This window comes from Opisthorchis viverrini (assembly GCF_000715545.1).
Source record: "Opisthorchis viverrini unplaced genomic scaffold opera_v5_268, whole genome shotgun sequence".
Taxonomy (NCBI): Eukaryota; Metazoa; Platyhelminthes; class Trematoda; order Opisthorchiida; family Opisthorchiidae; genus Opisthorchis; species Opisthorchis viverrini.
The window spans coordinates 516,640-531,935 of record NW_008751926.1 but is presented as its reverse complement, the minus strand read 5'-3'; the positions used below and the strand labels follow the sequence as shown (position 1 = coordinate 531,935).

The window sequence follows — 15,296 nt, the reverse complement described above, 5'->3', positions numbered from 1 at the left end:
AGAGAGAGAGAGAGAGAGAGAGAGAGAGAGAGAGAAGGAGAGGGAGAGAGAGAGAGGGAGGAGAGAGAGAGAGAGAGAGAGAGAGAGCGATCTTGCTGTGATTCACGTTAGTCTGCAAAACTCGCCGCCTATAAGATTTTGAAGACAAATAAAGCAATAAACTACTGGAAGGCACGTCGGGGATATCAGAGTCAGCAGCATTATATCAAGGGGTTTTGTTGTGAAGACCAGTCGCCTGTGCCGCTTTATGTACTACAGTATACGATTGCTAAACCGATGGTTACATGTATGACCCCTGTATACCCAGTTAACGATCCCTAATAAGGTATGCGTGTCATTTGGGTCTAAGCACAATTTAACTTAAGGAACTCGATGACTTTCAGAGCGTATATCTTGGTAATCATCAGGTCCCCTGCAGGTATTGATTACTATTCAAACAGAACGATCTTCCTGTTCAACGATAGTCAGGTATTCTGCGTAGGCTGACAGATGATTGAGACGCCTTCACATAGATATCTGAATTAAGTTGTCATCGAGATATTTGTGCGTGGAAGTTGACCTTATAAATGTGACCTGTAGCGGTTGCCCAATCTGATTAGTGCATCCACATCCACTGTCTCCCTCGTGCTTTGTTTTGTTCCACATCCCACAACGTGCATCACCAGAAAAGACGTGAGTATTTGTAACGCTTATCCTTTGCTGAATTACTCCTCTAATCAATTTCCCACCGGCACCTACTACCCCCATTCCATTTCGTCTGTCTCACAATCACGCGTCAAAATCGTGACATGAATACGACAATATGTCAACTCCCGTGCCATGACCTTTTGAACGACACCAGGTGCTTTCACTTTGTTTCATGTCCCATTCATTGCAACGATCTATATAAAGGACAGAACACAATCAAGCACACATACACGCATCACTCGCGCGTCGGAACACAGACTGGCTCAAGCACCGAAAACTGCGGACAACTAGGATCGTGTAGCAGGGAATCTGCCAGAAGAAACATGACTACCTGCACTCAAACGAACTCGGTTGAACTATTACAATTCACAGTCAGAACGATAAGTCTTTCGTTTGAACCTTCCTATTTTTGGTATTGTATTATATGTCATTAAGGTGCATCTAGTTGTTGTAACCTCACGCCCTCAAAACAGGCTTTATTAGTGTCCCTTTCTCGCCTTCTGATTTACCAAGTGGTTTTTGTTGTTAACAAAAGAGATCATTAATATACCCTTTCATGTTGTGTTAGCTGGTCATACAGGTTCAGTCACGCACTGTATTTATGGTGCCAGCATTTAATAATATTTTATGCGGATCTGCACATAGTGGCTGCAAACGTAAAGACAGTGCTGATGAGCATAACCAACAGAAAGCCGGACCTGACACGTAACTAGATTGAACGGTCCTGCTGACATCGTACCAACAGTCCCTTATGAGGTGTTGTTTTTGCTGGTGAAGTTTTTGTACAGTCGATCCGATGTCACTAGCACTACGGGCACGCACCTGACGCATACACCGAAATACTGGTAAGCACACCGAAGTGGGTCTCAAAATCTCAGAACAATTCGAAGAGAAATTTGGCAACGGGTCATGCTTTCCAACTTTAGAGAAGATCTGAAGCCATATCGAGTCGGAAACCTCAAATGCTTGATTTAGGTCCATACAACATAGGTTACCGTCGCCGAGTTACATTCGCACATGCTATTACAGGTCACCAACCTGACATGGTGACTCGGATATCCAACAGCCCTCACTGGCACCATTTCGCAGATTTACAGTAGGTAAGTGATTTAAATTCATGGCGGAAGATCTCATCAGGATCGGACCAAGTTATCTGCCTATCTGAAGCGTCCAATTAAGCAATATTAAATAATCAAAATAATTCTGCCTCGCGGTTCGGCATGCGCTTCACACATGCAAAGTGTAAAATGCTACTGCAAGACTGGGTGGACTCGAACCCTAGCCTCGTGCTTGCGGATGAACCGATTGAGGTAGTAGGCAAATTTGTTTACCTGGGCAGCTGTATCAGTCCCGGTGGTCTCACGAAAGATGAAATTTCCATCCGGATTGGTAAGGCCAGAGCAGCTTTTGCGAACCTACGTCACCTGGGGCGTAGGCGTGACATCAGCCTCTCTGTCAAGGGTCGAGTTTATAATGCTGCGGTGCGCTCCATATTACTATATGGATCAGAAACCTGGCCGCTGCGCGCCGAGGACGTCAAAAGACTTTCAGTGTTTGACCATCGATGTCTTCGGAGCATTGCCCGAATCTGGTGGGAACACCGGATCAGCAATTTTGAAGTACGTCTAATGGTATTCGGGAGAAATAACTCACCCTCGATAGATGAACTGATCACACTGCACAGGTTGCGTTGGCTTGGCCACGTGCTGCGTATGCCAGTCGACCGACTTCCTCGAAGGGCTCTTTTCGCCCAACCATGTGAAGGTTGCAAGAGAGCCAGAGGCGGTCAAATAATGACTTGGCAGCGAAGTATGTAGGCCATTACCAGCAAACAGCTGCGCTGGTCATTGCCGTCTTCCTAGATGGGGACCCCGAGACGAGCCACATCAATGGCTAAAGACATTGTGAGACATGGCCCAGTCACGTCCTCAATGGCGCTCGTGCATCCAAGCTGTCGCCATCAATGCATATATCCCTTCCCAATCCCCCAATCGACAGTCCACTGACAATGCAGTGTTCACGCACCAATTTATCAGCCCCCGCCTTCAATGCGCAGCTATCTACTCCATCTCCCCAAATCATCGGTAAACTAAATTAAGGCAGCTACAAGCACTGTACCACAAGTGCGCGGTTATTACAACTGACAATGATGATTATGGTGATCCTCTGTCTAGGCTTAGGTGACCCGGCAGTACCGCAGCTCTTGTGCTTCCTTTTGGTGACATGGCAGCTAGGCACCGAAAGGGTGCTACGGCTGAATTGACTCAGTTGGCTGCAGGCCTGGCCCGAAAACGTAGGCAGTAAGGCATTAGTGTCTCACTCCTAGTGCACCTGCGAACAGAAGCAACGGACAGCAGCGGAGTATCAGTGTTAAACACTGACATCATCCTGTCGATGATGAGCATCGGACTCTGCCTTCATAAGTATTTCGACCGCTCCCCCCAAATCATCGGTGAACGAAACTGCGGCATCTACAACCACTGTACGACGAGTACGCGGTTATTACAGCTGACAATGATGATGATTATAATAATGATGAGGAAGCGTCCAATTTCAGAAGTCTCCAAGTTTTATTGTCATGAACAGCTTTAAAACTATCGATCGCCGTTTTCTTATCCCCATTGACTTTATTCCAATTAAATTGCGTTAATGTAATAAAAATAACTGTGGTAATAATAGATGCACATTAATGTATTACGCACGGCTATAGGCTTTGAAATGGTTGTAGTGGTCGGGTTTCCCGTTGGAACTCTGTCAGACAAAGCAAAAATACGAAGATGAATCGGACTGCAACGATGTTTGGCGACGGGGGTAAATTAGCTGCTGGGACAGTCTGCTTCACAGTATGTGCTTTCGAACTTTGAGGAAAAACGGGCTAATGAGTTTCGCCTCTTAGATCTCACGGTTCAGCGGTCCGGTGGTTGAACGTATCTACTGATGCGTTGCATAACACGAGCGGAATTCTTTCCTAACCAGTAGACATTGAGGTTGCTCGAAGAGCGTTTGTCATTTATAGTGCCGATTACAGCATGGTGATCATAATTAGCCCACCGAATCCAACCCAAACGCAAAACGTCTCAAGGCTCTTTGAAAATATGGTCACCAATAAGACTCTAAATAGTTGGTAAGTCCAAACCGTATGAACGACAGTAAGCACCGATAATACGAAAGTAGCTCTCAGCAAATAAGATTGATGATTAGCCACCTTCGGCTGGGAGCCTGAAGGTGACAGACTCCAATTGCGTACGATGGGTATTGCCAAGGCTCTGGAGAGGAGAGGATATCTGAGTAAGTACCCTCGGTAAAGATCGGTTGGTCAAAGAGGATGAAAAAAGAAATGAATTACCTAGTGTTTTTTTAAATGGATAGTAAAATCGATTAGGCAGTAGATTAGGATTTACAACAGTTCAGTTGCAGGCGCTCAACTATAATGAGTATTGAATAAACCAAAATGCGTAAAATTACGGATGTTGAATATATTTCAACACCACAATCCCGGGGAGGACCAATGGGGCTCATTCGTTTCTGGTCGAACTGACTGGGTTGAGCATAGTCGCTAAACTCGGAAAGGTATCCAGACAACACACTCTGGAACAGTGTAATTATCTCAAACATAGTGTGTAAATATCCCTGTCAAATCTCTCAAACTACTGAATACAGTCCGCGCCAGAAGCCAGGAAACCAAATGTAACATGAAGTGTTTTAGTATAGCAACTGACAAAGAAATCATCAGAAGCGCATTATCTCGTAGCGCTATTATTCTTAAATCTACGCTTCCAGAATCAACCATCTGGCTTCTAAGATGTGGAAACAGCTCCAACTCGGTGACATTCTGTGGTTTGTTGCCGCATATCAGATTAAGAAATTGGGCAAGTTGAACATGAATCTCCGGGCTTAGATGCTATCTGGAAGAAAAAGCACTCTATGATGGATAATATGGAGACTTTCAAGGTCAAAACGCAGCACAGTGGAATAAAATGTAATCCGTGCTTTTCAGTCGTAGAAATCCTTGACAAAGGTTGTCAACGATAACCTGAACGCCGGATTATAACATCTCCACCACGCTTTCTGTAAACTTTAGACGTTTTGTACGAACCGACCGGTTTCATAGGTCTATTGTCCCTGCCCAACTGAATAGTGAAAATTGTTCTAATTCATCGGATGCAGACCTAGTGATAATAATGAATTCAAGGAGTTAAACTAACGCACAGTTTCTACATACAATCCATCTGGATTGCCCCTCCAAAAAGGGACCAGCCGGTGATTGGACGTCACAGGAATATGATAAAATCAATCAAAATAAATCAGGGAGGAAGCTCAAAACTATACATACACGTTAAATTTATCCGATGGCACAAGAATTATGAATCAGAAGCGCATCTGCAAGAGCATGGTCCGGAAAAATCTATCTCATGTTATCACTCTGCGGGTTATTTGCACACCAAAACCATCACTCTATAAAAGTGAACCGATTGACATTCCCCCTGTGGTCGACCTGCATAACAGACAAAAACCTTTAATCAGTCCCCACTTTATTTTACTGATAGTGCGATGATACACACAACGCGTACTGTCTCTGATGAGCATATCACATACATTTAACCAAGTATTTTTCTAGCGTCATCTTCTTAGAACTCAGGACGAATTGGAAACCAGTCTTTCTCGGTTCGGTTTGCATTTTCCTTAGTAAGGTGTTTCCGTCACAAATAAGCCTCCTGGTTCAATCAGGTGAAAAATACTTGGAACCAATCAAGTAGTAGTTTATTGCTCGGCAACGCTTCGCCTTTGAAACAAAAGCTTGGTCAGGACAGATGACGAGTCTCCGAGGTTGGTCAAGATTTAAGGCGGAAAGAGAACCAATCAGCTAAGTCAAGCTGAATCCATGTTGGGTGTCGGCCGAGGGATTTTTGTGTGTTAGGGTGGGTGAACAAGTGTTGGGTCAATGGGGAAACCTAACACCAAACTTTTTCGAAGACGAAGCCTCCTGGTTCATTGAACGTTTACTCAAATGGGCTCACATGCCACAAAAACCGTCCTTACTTTTCAGCTACTTTTATTCTTGCTGGTAGTATGAGATTTAAGAACCTCGGTCGCGACTTCGCCCCGAGGGTGAAGGCGGTCTATTATGAAAGGCCAAGGAACATTGTACAGCTCTTTCAACTTTGGCAAGAAAAATTTAAAAAATACGAATCTTTCGAGTCTTCAAGACGATGGGAACCTGCGACTGCCAGCCAGTGGTTAAAGAATGACAGTTTCCCAAAGGGAGACTAATTACTATTGTATAGCAACACACTTCACCGCAATCGGAGGCTGAATACCACACCAGTCGACCACTGATCACTAGGTGCAGACAGAAATTATCCCAGAAATTATGAGGTTTTTGACACTGAAGCTGTCGTGAATGATATATCCATGCCCACTGTGGACTTCAGTAGCTTCTTGCTGACAGCTGTTTGGTTAGGTGGGTCAGTTTTCTGGGTCACCTGGAAGATCCACTGTTATTATCAGCCCCAGCATCTTTCAACACGCGAAACCTCGAACTTAAGGAGATGTGATGCTTTTCTTTCAGTTGACACGATATTTGAGAAATCAAAGTATATTTCTATCAGGGAAACTACTCACAAGGTTGCTGAAAACTCTTCGACAGCCCACGACCGGTTTCGCCCTTCTTGGGGCTCATCAGGTAGGCGCAGTCCCCAAGTTTAAGTCAACCTTATGTTCTACTTGAACACAAATTGGACTGTTTTCATATCATAAACGAGAGATTTAGTTGAGTCTCTCATGAAAACCATGTTGATTTGCAACTGAGTGTATTTCTCGAAAACAGTTCAATTTGGGTTTAAGTAGGACATAAGGTTGACGGAGACTTGGGGACTGAGCCTACCTGGTGAGCCTCAAGAAGGGTGAAATCGTTCGTGGGCTTTCGAAGAGTTTTCAGCAGCACTGTGAGTAGTTTCCTTGATGAGATGTGACGCTCTTTTAACTGCTTTTACTCCCAACGTCCAAACGCTTCCATAATCTCAGGATCAAGTGGTTATACTAGCCACAAAAGAAGGTTCAGAGCCTCTCATTGTGATTAAACTATTCTCTGGTTGTCAGTTTTACATTTTTCTCATCCACATGGGCTAGGCTTATGCTGGCTATAGTTTATAAGGCCTGGTGAACTTTCCAGTGAACACTGGAACACTGGGGGTAGGACGCACACCAATGATGCTTACCGCAAATTTTCGTGCATAGTGTTCATCCTAAACTTCCTGACTTAGGCTCTCAGTCGAGTCATTTCGAATCCATTTTACCCATATATGTGAGTTTTTCCGTGCCCACTAGTGATGAGAGGTAGAAAGTGTCGGTGACACAGAGAAGTCGACTCATGAACTTACGACGAAAGGCCTGGACAGCATAATAACTTCTAACAACGCGGTATGTGTCCAGTTCGCAGCTTGGTACTGCTTTCCAGTTATAATCGTTTCAAATCCCAGCTTCGAAGTGCTAGCATGTGGCTGTGGAATGTCATGTGGTACGCTAACCAGTTTGATGAATTTGACCGCATATGTTTTAGCTAGCGAGTGAAGAATATCATTACAAAAAACTGATGGAAAACAAAACATTTCGGATTGAGAACTTTAGATTATGGTTAGGTTTGTTCATACAAGTTACATTTTAGACAACCAATGTCGCTTCCTTGAGTTCAAAACGCTATACACAGATAGGGCTTGTAGGATTGCGCTTAGCGACAGTTACCAGATATTTACCGGATATGCAATTTTAACAAATACAATAAGAGAAAAAGTTATGCTACGAAGGGGATAAAATTTCTAAATTTTTTGCTGGAATTCCTATCAAGGCGGCTTTCTGTCGTTATTCGCTTTTTGTTTCACCAGAATCTGATGTCGAATATCCGTTTTTATTAAAATGTACAAAAGTTGGGTGAAAAGGCACCTGTGATTCCCCATTGGGATTTTGTCTGGTAGTGAAGTCAGTCTAGACCGGGAAAAAGCCAACCTTGAGCTGCTTTGTTCTCAAAGGAACTCGTCAGAACGACCTGACAACACAACAACAGTCAAATGTACGTGGTCTGTCTCCTTTGGTAGAAAACGGGAGTCCAACCGATAACTTTTGAAATTTCGTGCTAACTTCTGTGGGAAAACGAGCACTAATTAGCAAGACGGCAAGGGCAAATGCTCTAAACTCTGGTCTGAGTCTTCTACTCCTCAGTAAATAGGCGAAAAAATGTATTTCACTCCCGTCGAGAAATAAGCCTCGTAGCCCGAGTTGCGTAATTGTGCATCAATACACAATGGAAGAACGAAATTCATCAGGTAGACGACGGTGTTCTCTCCTGGTGATGATATGGAAACTGCATACTTGAGCTATTGAAAGGAGTTCGAGAAGAGTAACCTTACCAAAAGTCGAGAAATGATTTCTCTGGTTCACCTCTGGTTCACTATGGTAGCATCTGATGAACAAAGCAGTCACGTTGAACAAAATACCTATCCCGCAAAACCCCAAAACTTCAACCAAAAAGTTGCGCAGTGGGTTTTAATCGGGTGTCATGCTACCTGACTGGGAAGTGCTGACTGGAGGGTCAATCGATCGTCGCAACCCGGACAGTTATTTGATCGTCGTTCGATGGGTCGGGCACACCAATTACATCGCTCAAGTCACGTTCGCCTGTTCACATGTGGAAATTCAGATGCGTCCAACGTGCGTTGGTGGAGTAGTGGTCACACGCTCGCCTTGCATGTCAGATGTCCGGGGTTCAAATCCCGGCACTGCTGATGAGCCCTAATAAGAGCGAAAATCGAGTCCAGCGCTTTCCTTTGGTGTGGACTCACCGGAATAATTTCGCCAGAACAGGATGACGACCGTTCAAACGAGAGTGATGTGACCATGAGAAAATTCACGTGTTCTCAAGCCACTGCAAGCCGAACACCACAGACGCGTATAACTGCAAGGAAACTTTCACGTGGAGTTCATAGTATCCAGTCGAGCAAGACAGCACTCTTCTCCCTTCTCACCCTAACCTAGTTTCCTTATGGTGCCAAACATCGGTATCAAACTACCTCTGTTCATTTTGATCGCGGAGGGTGCATATACTGAAGACAGTTTCTGATAAATATCCTGGAAGGTGCAAATTATCTTACCACCAGAATGATAAAAACAACAATCAGTGCTATTGTAGGAATCTTCGAAGAATCTGTTTGCGGTGACTTGCTGGTTAAATCGCACCACTGGGAGTCATACGGGAACAGATTCCAGAAAGTCGGGACAAGCTTTATCAGGAAACAGTTTTCTGCGCCATCCTTGTGTTTTCTAAGCTAACTAGTATGGCTGAAGACGATCTGACACATTCTAAATATGGACAGTAAGGTGCCAATTCATCACTGAGTAGAGCGACCAAAACTTCGCATTATCAAATCAAGGGAGAAGTGTTCTCATATGGGTACCTTCCTTGATCTGGGCAACCACGAAATCGGTTTTCGAACTCGGAAGGCAAGAATAGTGCTTAGGAGGCAGGGACGCTGATATACTTCACATCACATCAGGCTGGTGTGGCGTTTTGTACCTTTATTTTACTTCCATTATAACACACACACTACGTATTTCATCAATTGCATAATCACTTTTTGTTTGAATAAGAAAAACTACAAAAAACGCGCACTTGTACCATTTCACATAAGACAAGCGTGGTCACGTGCTTCAACTCTCTCTTCTGATTTCGCTCGCGCTTGTGGCGGTCATTCGCGTGTCTCATGTACTAACTCTGGTACCCAAAACATTTCAGACTATCTTCGGAATCTATTATATGTGGAAGACCTCTGGACCAACATAACTGGATTATTGTTTATTCGCTGACCTGGGCTAACGACGAACTACTTCAAAAAGAACAGTTATTAGTGAGTCTATTCCATCTGACCTCTTTATTTTTGTATACCCAACCTAGCGTAATTATTTTTATTTCTTTGCCACACACTGCTGGTAAACTAACTTATTGAGTAGCCAGACCACCACACTGTCAGTCGTTTACAACACTTACAAAAATGTGGTGCGAAAAACAAGCTAACATAAACGAAATACGGGTGAAGTCCATCAGAGTTAGATAGCTGATATCCTGTTGATGGTACCGTCAGCATCAGATCGGTTCCGTATTCACGAAGTCCATGTCAAGTGACCTGAGGAACCTCGATGCCGAGGATAACCTATTAATGCGGTAGTGTAATAAGATGATGAAGGCAGAAAGTGCAAGAGGTTAGATGCAGTGATTTGGCCGAATTCGCCACCGGAAGTCTACAGTAGACGGCCTTGATCAAAGGAGCCATCTGAATGAAAAGCGATCAAAGTTGTGAGCAACCACGGTCAGTTCAGTTCCACACTACGCATAAATCAAGGGATAATCCTAGATCTCCGATGTCGATGAACGGGGTTGATGGCATAAGGCGTTTGCATAAAAAAGAATCCCTAGCGAATCATACCTTATGACATCAACCTAATGGTTACCTAAGCTTAGTTTCGTTTATGTGTGTTTTCAAACAAAAAGTTTTCACAACTTTCAAAAGCTTCTGTAGAAGCTGGCTGTTTATCTGTGAAGCTCTGGTTCAATTCATGCTCCGGTCAACGGCTTGAGAAACAGATTGGTGTCAATGGAATTTTCTGAACTGCATCATTGTCTTCAGAGTCTAGACATTCTTAAGTTGTTATTAGAACAACTACCTTGGAACAAACAATCTGATGACTTTTCCACAACTCCAGTGTTTACTTTCATCTTTTCTGCACCCAGGTAGGATCCATGTGATAAACGATTTAAGAGAAAATAAGTCAGAATATTTCTAATGTATTCTGAACTGGACGCAGCTGGTTTCATGTATTCTGACCAACCAGTTCATGCAATATTGACTGCCATTCGGTGGAACGTTACATTGGACAATACGATTACCCAATCAAACGGGGTTTTCACTTAGGTTCCGCAAGCTCGACTGACCAATGCGCGAGGGATCAGCTAATATTTAGACTGAGGACAACTCATCTGCCAGCACCTTTCCCCTGCCATTTGCTTTCTCCGATCGTACATGAAATCAAAAAAATCAGACGAGCTATTCGACCACATGGAACTCCAGCCCAGTGGAGATTCTCATTTGTTCACAAATGATGGATCGACGTCCAGACCCACAAAGGATGTTCCATCAACAGAACAGCTCAATGTCGATGAGTTGCTTGCCGGACAAGTTGGAGCATGTGGACTCTGGCAGTGGCTGATCATAGTTTTAATAGTCTTGTCCGGACCATCTATGGCATTTTTTCCAGTATTTGTGAACGCTGTGCCAAGTATGCGTTGCCGAATGGAGCCGCAGATAGAAAACCTGTTTGCAGACTTGGAAATTCCCTTTCTTAATGTATCCGAAATCGTTGGCCCAAAGTCAGGCTGTTCAAGATATGCTTACAATTGGACAAGCATTGAAAGCTTCGGGGATCTAATCAATTTTCACACGTCGACGAGTGATGTACGGACAGAATCCTGCCCCAACGGGTACGTTTATGAGAGCACTCACTTTCAGTATCCGGGTTCCATAGTCGCTGAGTTTGACCTGGTATGCTCGCAAACGTGGTTGGCTCCTATGGGAACCTCGCTTTACATATTTGGAATGTTCCTTGGTTACATCGTTGGAGGTTGGCTTGGAGACAAGTACGGACGGAGGCCCACTGCAATCGGATTCTCTATGTTGGAAATATGTGCTGGAATATTTGTGTCCTTGGCGCCAAACCATCACGTTTATCATTTCGCGCGGACCGTTTCAGCTTTTGCCAACACTGGAAGAGCCTCAATAATGAGGATTCTACCTCTAGAAATCACTCTGGCCAAATACAGGGGATACTTCGTTTCTACAATTATCCTCGGTGTTCTGTTTTTCCATCGGGCAGCCTTAGCTGGGTTCGCCTACCTAATCCCCAACTGGAGACTGTTACATGCCGTTGCGATTGCACCCTGTTTGCTAAGCTTTCTATTCTTCTGCATATTGCCCGAATCACCTCGCTGGTTGAATTCGCAAAATAAACAAGCAGAAGCCGTTCGTGTCTTGAAAACTGGGATGCGCTACAACAGAATTTGTCAAAAGCGCAAAGCACAGTCACGGCAACTTGAGCTTCTACTGCGTAGGCTCGAAGCTAATGAAACCACGATTCCAGAGACTAGAAAAACTGGAAAAGTTATGTCAAACATTTTGCAGCACTTGAAACCAAGTTCTTTTGATCGCCAGCAACTAAAGTTCCTAATCATTGGTGCTTTACTCATGAATACCCAGTCCCTCGCATTATTCGGTGTGGTTCTCTATGCTCGAGTGATCAATGACTATGTATATATTGTAGTACTGGTCAATTCACTTACCTCGATTCCTGGACCTGTCATTGCCTCAATTGCTTATCGATTTTACAAGTATCGTCGATTGCCCCTAGCCGTTTGCCTGACAATAGCATGTGTGGCTTTATCAATCGGTGGCGCCTACACATTATTCTGCAAACCTGTGACCGACACTGTTCTGAACGTCTGTTGTAACTGCGCTCTCGTCATGTACTCGGCCACTTTGGTAATGTTATCAACATATCTGGCTGAATTGTTCCCATCAGCGACACGAACACGCGCCATGGGTATATTATCGGGTATTGGTCGGTTGGGTGGGAGCTTCTCGACATTTGTGAATCAGCTAGACGCTGCTGCTGGTCACGGCGTACCGGTTATATTCTATGCGTGCGTCAGTGCACTACAGTTTTGCCTACTGTTCTTTCTGGCTGACACCAGTGGAGAAGGCTTGCAAGATAAACGTACCGTTGTCAAATTACCCGAACAGGAGTGAATCAACGACAGCTTCTGAGAAGCCCGAGGAAAGTGTTTAGACTCTCCTGATTTTGTGTATACATGAAATTCTCTTTTATTTGTATCGTTTCCTACACAGTCTTCCTACTATTAGAAGATCTTTTTGCAGTTTTTTTCCGACCGTCTTGCGTCATGCGATTAACCCATTTTCGACGTGTGGATAAAAACGCGTTGACGCATAAGATAACAGTGGTCATTCAGATAAGGTAAGGAAATTTTCCAACGTATTATCAGATGATCTGCAACAGCACCAATGTTTAACTTAACGGCACGGAACCCCGTCGTTAAATTCAAGACAACCTCCTTGTTGTATTCCTTTGATATTTCAGAATCACGGTGAACAGAATGCTAGCCAAACCTTCGAGGGATTAACGTGCCGTATCAGTATGTTCTTACGGCATCCATGTTACAATCTTCGTTTTGATGTTCCTTCAAAAGTCTCAATCCATCATGACAATCACTCAGTTCTAATAAAAGGGGCATTTTCACCCAGGTTGTTTCTCTGTGTCACTGAATAATAAGTAATTGACAGGCTTTGTTAGAAATATGCATCGTCAGAAGTTTGTGACACAAATTTGCGGATTATCTACATCGAGTTTTTTGCTGAACTGTCCTCTGAGTGAAAAATGATCAGTAGAAGGAAAGGAAAGGGATCGGATGATTTTGAAAGTTTCTCTCAGCATTGTGACGATGGGCGGAAAATGTGGATTCTTGTTCAGAACGTACAGAATACACTTACCACTGATGTGCTCATGGACTTACACATACATATGATCACGTGCACAGTGAAGGTCTGAAGCAAAAACCTATCACGCAAGATAAGTTGTACTTTCAAATTGCCAGACAGTATACGTATAAAGCACGTCTATCATATGTTTCCATCACACACGTTGATAGGCTATCCATCACTGTGCCGCCTTACTAAGACCAAGTCATAGGATGAAGCCAGTCAGAAACCACTAATCTCTATGCCAGCATGAAGATGACACGTACTGATTTTATGAGCATGTACACAGTTTGGCCAAAGCCATTACCCGAGTGGAATGACAGACCCAAGTCTGCATTTTCGGACTGTTTCTCAGGAGCTTCTGTTCTATGGGAACTAAGAGACAATCAACTTGCTCTGTAGTACAGATATAAAAATTGCCATCTTCGTGCTGACTTCAGCAAGAGCTCCAAAATTGGCATGGAGGCCTAGGTAGCATGAACGCAGTGCTAGATAATGTTGACAGGATGGATTTTGGTTTGGCTGGTATTCGGTTGGAGTATGACCCTAAGTGAAGCATATGCAGGTACTGAGTATGAACGCGGTGCCCTTGGTTAGGGTGATCGATTGGGGTATGAGGTCGATACGATTTCGTATACTGTAAGGCTTACAGTTTAAAACTACGGGGTCTCTGGCGTCATGGGGTCGCCGAAGGAGAAACAGGATGTATGTTAAAATTCACCTTGATATGTAAACAAATGTCCAACGTCACACGTGCATATGTTTTTGCGAATATTATATTCAACGCGGTAACATGGTCGACGCATTTCCCTCTGTAATCTGACCTCCGATTCTAATCATACGTGCCGTGAAGCTCATCACATCAGGTACAAAAATATGCAGCAAGTTTTCTTGATTTCATGGGTTTGCTGAACGAACAGAAACTTTCAGATTAGGTCACGTGAACGTTGAGATTGCCCGTACAGAATTACTACTCTCTGATAGGCCAAGTCATTTCATCTAGTATTTCTGAATGGTGATGTTTTTGTAACCGCTTTCATCCACGTAGATCGTAGTTGCAAGCTTGTTTAAGTCCGCCCGTCATTTCGATCCCGACTTCTTTCAGCGCATTCGTAGTTAGCAAATCTGAGAGACCACAGTTCTCTGAGGAATATCCGATATAACGAGCACAGCTTATAATTTATGATTGGTTCTACCAAAAGCACTTTGTCAGATCCCTCTTCTAGCTGTCCGGAGATCCAGTTTCGATCTTCTGAAATCAATGTAGGATATTCCTGAAGTGAGAAAATCGAGAGTGGTTTTCCCCACTCTGATGATAAGATAATTTACATTTTCCAGGATAACCATCAAACACTATTTTTAGTATATGCACCATCGGCGATCAAAACAAACAGAGGAAGTTTGGTTCCGCAGGCTCTTGGCGCAGTCATATCCATGTTTGGCACCATATGGAAACCAGGTTAGGGTGAGAAGGGAGAAGATATCTGTCTTGTTTGACTGGATACTATAAACTCCATGTGAAAGTTGCCTTATTTATACGCGTCTGTGGTGTTCGGCTTGCAGCGCCTTGAGAACACATCTGATTTCCAACGGTACTACTTTGTTCCTTAGATGCTACCACAATGCCCGAGGGTCAACAGAATCTTTGAGGGGGAGGGTATATTGACTGTTTTCGAAATCCTTTCTTAGTTGTTGTGAGATTGCACAGACTATGCCACCTCAACTGTGCTTCTGATTTTCTGATGAATTTTCTTCAAATTTTTACGATTTCTTACTAGTTAGGTCATAAACCCTCCTTAGTCATTTACTACTCTAACTGTTAGCTTATTTCCGATTGGCGCTCATGGTCTCGGGTTAGACCTTATGAACGAAACAATAATTACTCAACCAACCTGTCATCTGTTCAGTGCTAAAGGGTAAGATTAATCATTCTAAACTTGATCAACACATACGTCAGAAAGACGTCAGGACAACAAATTAAAACATTACACGACCACCCATCTTAATTGATCAGAT

At 43.6% G+C, this 15,296-nt stretch overlaps 2 protein-coding genes across 2 annotated transcripts in view; both read left to right on the top strand.

The window, feature by feature from the left end:
- The window catches only part of T265_09331 (hypothetical protein), a gene marked incomplete at both ends in the record, with an annotated part of 33,179 nt that extends 22,661 nt beyond the window's left edge, over nucleotides 1-10,518 (top strand). The window contains one exon of the mRNA XM_009175364.1: nucleotides 10,466-10,518. Within this exon, the coding sequence (XP_009173628.1) occupies nucleotides 10,466-10,518 (53 nt within the window). The remainder of the gene's footprint in view (nucleotides 1-10,465) is intronic.
- A 236-nt stretch (nucleotides 10,519-10,754) lies between these two features.
- On the top strand, nucleotides 10,755-12,533 carry T265_09329 (hypothetical protein; the record flags this gene model as incomplete). The annotated part of the gene is made up of 1 exon (XM_009175362.1): nucleotides 10,755-12,533. One exon carries the CDS (start codon nucleotides 10,755-10,757, stop codon nucleotides 12,531-12,533), a length of 1,779 nt encoding a protein of 592 aa, XP_009173626.1.
- Between the last annotated feature and the right edge of the window lie 2,763 nt (nucleotides 12,534-15,296).